The 7,503-nt window shown below is 38.3% G+C and overlaps 2 protein-coding genes across 12 annotated transcripts in view; one reads left to right on the forward strand and one right to left on the reverse strand.

Moving 5' to 3' along the window:
- BPTF (bromodomain PHD finger transcription factor) overlaps nucleotides 1-2,346 on the forward strand; it is a 156,382-nt gene extending 154,036 nt beyond the window's left edge. For 6 of the 11 annotated variants that reach the window (XM_023729314.1, XM_023729317.1, XM_023729315.1 and 3 more), the window contains one exon: nucleotides 225-2,032. In XM_023729314.1, coding sequence (XP_023585082.1) covers nucleotides 225-261 — 37 coding nt within the window. In that variant the 3' untranslated portion in view covers nucleotides 262-2,032. Of the gene's footprint in view, nucleotides 1-224 lie in introns of all 11 variants that reach the window. The other 5 variants (XM_023729320.1, XM_023729322.1, XM_023729324.1 and 2 more) reach the window with 4 other exon arrangements.
- Nucleotides 2,347-3,359: 1,013 nt separating this feature from the next.
- On the reverse strand, nucleotides 3,360-7,258 carry CUNH17orf58 (chromosome unknown C17orf58 homolog). Its single transcript, XM_004374425.2, has 2 exons — nucleotides 6,923-7,258; nucleotides 3,360-6,256 (listed from the first exon to the last, which is right to left on the reverse strand). The coding sequence occupies exons 1-2, from the start codon at nucleotides 7,023-7,025 to the stop codon at nucleotides 6,069-6,071; spliced, it is 291 nt and encodes a 96-aa protein (XP_004374482.1). The 5' UTR covers nucleotides 7,026-7,258; the 3' UTR covers nucleotides 3,360-6,068.
- Between the last annotated feature and the right edge of the window lie 245 nt (nucleotides 7,259-7,503).

Here is a 7,503-nt window from a genome sequence, read left to right on the forward strand (position 1 = left end):
AAATATTGGCTTTTTCTATTGAATTATCATGTTTAGTGTACAGTTTAAAATTTGAATATTATAGGCTAAAATCTTCTTAATTGTTCTCTTATATTTGCTTGCCAAGGGTGAGTGAAAGAACGTGGCTGCTTCCCCAGCCTGACAGACCTTGGCATCCACATAAAGCATCATTGTTTTAAAAAATGAAGGGTGCTTAATTGTTCCCTTTTTTCTGTATTCTGTAGGTCTCATAACAACAAACTGCAGTCTACAGCTTCTTAAAGTTCAGCGTGTTAACCTAACATAAAACACAGCAAGAATCTGGTTGTCTGAACTATTTTAAATTAAGGAGCCAGATGTTTTTAGTCAGGTTATCCTGACAAGACTTGACCTAAACTTCGTTTTTATTGGTCATAACAGTCCAATTATATTCTTGGCCAATTTTGTCCAACGGACAAGGGAAAAGCAAAGTCAACGACACCATTATCTTGTCAAGATCAAATGGTTTTACTATTGTGGCAGAAGCGGGAAACCTTTTGTTTATTGAAAATAAAAAAGAAAGCAAGAAAAAAAGATAATATGGGGTCAAGTGTAACTCCATGGAAATGCCACGTCTGCTCTTCAGTGAAGAAGCTGGTTTAGAGTCTCACAGAAAACTTTTGACTGTATTTATTTATTGTTGCAAAAAAGACGCTTTTTTATTGCTGCCCTCATTTGTCAGCTAATTATTTTTTCTTATAAAATCCAGCCCCGGTTACATGTAATCCATCCTGTATCTTATCATGATTCCTGTAGGTAAAAGTACAAGACGACCTCTAGATGTCTTTTCTTTCTATGAAAGGAGCTGCTATGTACACATGTGCACACACACAACTGGGAATCAACAATGAGTTTATTGTTCATGGTAGATAAAAATTAAGCTTGCATAAAGGTTGGGCTAAGTGGTCCTGGACTACAGACTCTGTTGCCTTGAATATAACAGTACAATTTGTCATTTACTCTGCACCAGGCTAAAACGAGTAAAATCTATTTGAAGGTATCTTGTTTGTAAACATTTGTCAGATTCTAATTTTTTTTTCTTTTTGTATTAAAATTCAACTATGGATGTATATGAAACAAAATAAATGGAGATCATTTTTCTCCCACAGATGGAGGTGTCTTTGAATGTGCGCTAATGATTATCTGTAAGCCTTTGTGGGGAGAGGGAGGGCTGACAGGAAAAGAGAAGGCAGAAGAACCTAATTGTACCTGGTTTTCTCCAGGACAGTAGTGCCCCTTTGTTGTATCATCCCAGCTCATTGTCATCACTGCAGAGAAAAATCTTCAGGGGTGCTAATCCTGTTGTAGCAATTGATCATACTAATAAAAAAGGGAATGTGACGAAATACACATTGCCTTCATCTGAACATTATCGGATACCAGGCAAATTATCACCATCATGCAGGAACTATAGCTACTTACACTTTATGAAGGGCGTTTTTTTTTTAGATGACTTCATCTCTTTGGTTTTTTGTTGTTGATTGTTTGTGTGTGTTTTGGGTTATTTCCCTGCATAAAGAAAAGTAGTGTAAGTGCTGGGAAAAGAATGGAAACAACAGAGGGAGTTGTGCATGTTTTTCCTTTCAGTGTCCTAACCTTACACATTGTATTACTGTTGTAATAATAGCTTCCATAAAATCTGCCATAGTTGGATTATGCAGCTTTGCAAAACTTTTACTAGATTTTGCACTAATTCATATTAGCTTTGTCCTACCAAGTTCTGGAATTTACCTAATTACGGTTTTTTAAAAGTTTTCGTCTGTTTAATATTGCCCTGCTATGCAAGACCGCTCCTACACCTTAGTTTCTTAAAATAAAGACATTGCTACAGTTCCCAATTCTTTCTTACTACAGGCTCAGGTGTACAGGTTATTCTGGGTTAATTTTATCTAATGAAGCCCGTTCCTTTTTGTACATAATGATGTCACTTAAACCTATGCTTACAAACTAAAGAGACTAATTGCTCAATATGGAAACAAAGTTTTTGCTTAAAATATTAAGATGAAAGTAGCTGAATATAGGTTATTTTGTCCTTTTTAAAAAAAAATGCTGCATATTGTATGCATTGTGCTGATGCAAGAATTCTACATTTTAATGAATTATAAAATTATTCTGCATCTCATCACATCACAGTATTTCTGTACTATTTATTCATATATAAATATATATTGGCTTAATCATTTAAAACGTGTTGCGGAAAGAACTTTCCTACCTGTAGGCAATAGATTGCTATGTTTTTAACAAATTGTGGTAAATTCTAAGGAGCAATTCTTTTTGTACGTAATAGGACATTTCATCCTAGAAAATAAAGTAATGTTTTTGACATTGGATTTGGTGCAGTTTCTAATGAACCAGTGCTTGGTTGGTTGATGACATATTTTCTGTAGCTGTTGGTATTGCCAAACTGTACATAAAAGGTGAATTTTACGGGAATCCTCATACTAGGAAGATGTTAATTTCATGTATGTATTTAATGGCACAAAGCCTTTTGCAGTTTTCTATCACCATATAAATACACAGACATTTTATAGTTTTATCAATTAGAGCTTTAGTCTTTCAAAAGCAAGTTTTGAAAAAAAAATACATTCTTATAAAACATGAGTTTCAAAAGCTGCTTTTTACGAATATTCTTTGACAAACTTCTACTACTCAGTAAGATATACTTAATACAGCTATTTTCCTTTCAATAACCCAAGTTGCATAATGCACATTTGTGATACTGTTAAAAAGTTTCCCAGTCTTTGGGCTTGTAAATATATTTAATTTGCATCAATAGATTTCCTTGGCTAAAAGTATTTTCAATGCTTGTTATTCTTCATCTGCCAAATTCAAAATCCTTGAAACCATTTCATAAAAATTGTTTTCATAATATTGATAAGGCTTTTTTATCCTATCCATATTCTGCAGGATTTGTTATTTTAATGCCCTGCAGGAGGCAAGAGAAAAAAAATGTGAACTTTCGGAGATATTTTCTAAAGTAAAACACTTAACTTTTTATATTTCAAATGGCCTGGAGTGTTACCTAGAGACACTGAGATTTGCTGTTGTTTGTAATCTATCTTCCTAGAATCTGCAAATAAAAGTTCTTTCCCTATTTCTGTTCATTTCTGTTAGGTAAACTCCCTGCTTCTTTGTGTGTTTCTGAGATTCAAGAGCCAGCCCCGTGGCCTTCTAAGTGCACACTTATGGACTGAGATGGAGCTACATTATTGTAACACTCACACTTTCATGATTTGAGGCAATTGCCCATAAATCTCAAATTTATGCTCCTTAAAATGGGAGTGGTAGTATCTCATGGGCAGAGTAATGTCGTGAGTGCTTCGCGGTTGGGGAGGAAGAGCCAGCTGAGAAGTATTTTTAATAATTTGAAATACTCTTAGGTGCTTCTAGGTACTTAGAATAAGATCCACCCATTGCTGTCGAGTTGATTCCCACTCAGGGTAGAACTGCCCCATAGGGTTTCCAAAGCTGTAATCTTTACGGAAGCAGGCTGCCACATCTTCTCCCATGGAGCTGCTGGTGGGTTCTAACCATCAACCCTTCAACATCCAAGTGCTTTAACCTGTGCCACCAGGGCTCCTTTAGAATAAGACGTTTCTCAAAAGATCACACCATTTGATCCAGTTTGGACCAAATTCAACGAAAGAAATATGCTATGTTTTAGAATGATAAAGTCCTGCTTTATTTATCTGTAACTTGCTCAAATATGTCCTAAAATTGAATTTATTCATTGTTGGCAGCAGGTCAGTTTTTAGGTGTTTGCTATACATGTGTTTGATCAACCTTAAAAATGAATTTAAGAGAAAGATAAACAGTGCCAAATAATGTGATCTTTAAAGGACTATCGTAAAAAGCTAGTACCAAAAAAAGGTGTCTTTTGCTACCAAAAGAAGAGTACTTTGTCCTTGAATTCTAAAGTAACAATTTGAAGGAGGGATGCTATTGAGTTACTCTTGAAGGCAACTGAGTATTTTATTGATGAGGGACTATGTGTGCACATAGGCACAAAGGGCCCTTTTGTCTTTGGAGCATAAACCCACTTGCTAAGAGAAATCTATCAATCAGACAAAAGTATTAGAATAATGAATTTGCTAATTTCCATAAAATTAAAGATTGTATCCAAGGTACCAAGTAATGGAGGGAGATTCTTAGCCTTTTTTGCCTCACCTGGAATTACCAGTCTGGTATTCACTCCCTTAATTTTATCCAGGCAGTTTCTAAAACGCTGGCCTGCTTGTGTTTGCTGGAGTGTACGTATTAACTCTGACTTCCAAGCATCACACTCTATGACTTCCAAGTATCACAAATCTCAAACAGCTCTGGCCCTTTTTGTGTGTTTCCAAAATTTCTCAGAAACTACTATCAAATCAGTCTAACTCAAACCTTCAGGTTTATGTAAAAGTGATTTTCCTCCTCTTAAACCAGAGCTATTTATAACTTCATGTTTTAACAACTGCCCATCCACTTAATAACTTATCTATTTGGCCATTTAGTAATTTTCCTCACCATGTTACCATGTTATTCAAGATCACCATGTAGCCTTTTGACATTTTAAAATTCAGCTTTGATTTTTGTGACTGGTGCTACCTTATATCTGAATTAGTTTTATCTTAAAGAAAAATAACTTAGCAGTGCTTCTAGTAATTTGGCCAACACTCATTGTTGGAAAATTCTCAAAAAATCCTTCAGGAATGCTTTGCCACAGAATAGTCAGAACCTCTCAACTTTATCTCTATGCCCCGTGTTTGGGACAAATAAGGTGTATCTCCCATCACAATTAAACCTTCTGTCTTATGCTCTTGCTACACATGTCCCCGTGCATCCTCTATTGTCCTGTCTTGGACATCCTTTAGATACACAGTGCCTCTCTGTGGCCCTTAAAGATTTTGTGTGCCATTAAAGACACATCTTGAGCTCCCTGAGTGTGTCACCTTTGAGACCAAATAGGCTGTTTTCCTCTCTTCAGTGTAGTTCCTTTTTATCGCTCTTTAGGCATTAATCTTCAGCCACGGCTTATCGGTGTCTCTATTCACAGCACTTCAAATTAACCACAATAACAGCTTGATCTTCTGAAAAACATTGTAATTTCTCTGGGCTCAAGTATAAAATCAATGTTAACTCCAGCTAGTGATTCAAGCTTTTTCAAACCAAATGTTTAACATTCACGTGCTTGTGAGCTGTCATTGATGAATATTGGTTCCAGGATTTTTTGGAGTAAGTTTAAGAAAGGCTTTTTCCCAAACCTTTGGGGTTCAGTGAGACTAAAAAACCAGGTGCATCCAAGATCTGATTTCAAGGCAAGATTTACTGCTTCACAAACACACACGATACTTAAGTCTTAATAGAAAAATGACATCAAATACACCCAGAATACCTTTAGCACTGGGATAGCTGCCAGTCTGACACAAAACATAAGTTATTAGGAGCAGGGAGGTATGAAAATAAACTTTTATATTTGGGCATATCTGGAATACTTGTTTGTGTTGCTCAAATTAAGTCCTTTAGTATTCTTTAAATGTGAAATTTTAATACTTATCCTGGGCTCTAACTCTAGTGTCAGATCTAAATAACATTTCATACATAAATGCCTTCAACGACTGCATTTACTGTTATGTACAGAATTAAAATGTGATTGTTTGACTAATATTTGGTTTGATATGTGATACAAACTATTCAAAACTGTATTTAAATTCAAGGAAATTTTTTTGTGAACTATTTCTACTGGAGAGTGTATTTAAATTAAAAATAAACTGAACATGAAGCAGTGGTCTGTTAACAGGACAGGTGAGTTATCTGAGCTGTGTGAATCACCATCTGGCACTACAGTTGAACAGCTTTGCCACTGAGCTCAGAAGCGGAACATTTCAAAAGCATTTTGTAAATAAGAAAATGGCAGCTTCAAGATTAGAGGTGGAACTATACAAGTAGTTCATATAGGAGCTGTGGGCCCTATTCTAAAGGAAGACCCCATTACACGAAGGTAGAACCTTTCATGCCTTGTTGATGAATTCCAAATCTCCTCAGATCCAGAAATGCCAGGATGGTACGTTTCAAGTACATTGAGTGTGAACTGCACCTTGAACTTGACCATCCCTTTTTCTGTTAAATCTTTTCACATAGCTGCTGCTCCTAAGCAGTCCATCTCCTGGTCGGACACGCCCTCTCAGGACCCGGAGCAAAGTTGTAGGGAGCTGCCGTCTCTTACGGTAGATGTGGCCCATCACAATATACCTGCTGCCTGAACAAAACAACCAAAACATAAATTAATAGTGTTTTTTTTTTTTTAGTAGCATTAGACAATAAAATGTAAATTCCTAAGCATGAATCTATTATCTTGCTGTACATGTTGAAATTCAGACATTTAACCTGTAGGCAACAGATGGAAACAGCCTAGTGACCTTTAGAAAATCACCAGATAATCAACCTGTAAACAGCCAACATTACTGAACCAATGTCCTAATCACAATGTATCAGCAGGATCTTCCAGAGCTATCTCCGGAAAGATGTCTGGGAACGGTTATCCCCACCCAAACTCCCGCCCTTCCCTTTCTACACCTCAGTTCTGAGCAGAACCCTTTATGCATTCCATCTGGCATCAGCGTTTCGTCATTCACTCTATTTGTCAACAAATATTTACTGTGTGCCTGCTTTATGCCAATCCGTGCTGTTCCTCACTTGCACCCTTAACCGGAGGGAGAAACAGCTGATGGGGCTTGAACCACAGAGCGGCCCAGAGAATAACTTTCGTCTAAATTCTATACATTTTACAATATCCTCCCCCCACCCCACTTTAAAAAAGGTGTTGGAGTGGCTATGTACAATAGGGACCAGGCCCTGGAATCCAAGTTACAAATGGTGGTATAAAGCACATTTATTAAGTGGTCATTTAGATCAATTTCAGTACCAGGTTTAAATTCTGGACATGGCTTATTGCAACTGGAGGAGTCTAAGGCCAGTATGTGAACGCGGAAGAAAAATCCGTCAGGAGTGATGTACAGGCGGCTCATCTTGTACAGCCCGTCACGGTCCACCAGCAGAGTCACCAGCCGGATCCCTTCGCCGAGCACGTCCACATCATGCACGATTCCGTTCACTGCTACTTCAAAACACAAACAAAACGTTCAGAGAAAAGCATAATACTGATTCTTTTCGCTCATTCTTTAGGGCGTTTTTAACAAATCAGGAAATGGCCCAAACGGGTCTGTGGCCCGTAGGGCCGCCCCTGTGGGTGGGTTTCTCTAGGGGTTGCCGTTAGGGGTGTCCGTCTGCACATCCCGGCGCTCTTCGGCTCGGAGAGGCTCGCCTGGCGGCCTGGGCTCTGCAGCCGGGCCCGGGAGGTGGTGCAGGACGGGGATTACCAAATTCGCTCCCGCAGTAGGACTCGCGCTCGTCTAGGTCCGTCCTGCAAGCGTGCGCGCACAGCTCCGCGTCCCTCGCCGGCGAGCTCAAGCGCGGCGGCGCGGGCGCGGGTCCTGGAGGTTGTGC

The sequence above is a fragment of the Trichechus manatus genome, unplaced genomic scaffold (genome assembly GCF_000243295.1).
Source record: "Trichechus manatus latirostris isolate Lorelei unplaced genomic scaffold, TriManLat1.0 scaffold00028, whole genome shotgun sequence".
Lineage (NCBI taxonomy): Eukaryota > Metazoa > Chordata > Mammalia > Sirenia > Trichechidae > Trichechus > Trichechus manatus.

Coding starts and splice junctions, on each gene's coding strand:
- CUNH17orf58 (XM_004374425.2), bottom strand. CDS start 7,025: ATGAGCCGCCTGTACATCACTCCTGACGGATTTTTCTTCCGCGTTCAC. Junction 6,257..6,922: donor ATGTCCAGAATTTAAACCTG/GTACTGAAATTG, acceptor TGTTTTGTTCAG/GCAGCAGGTATATTGTGATG.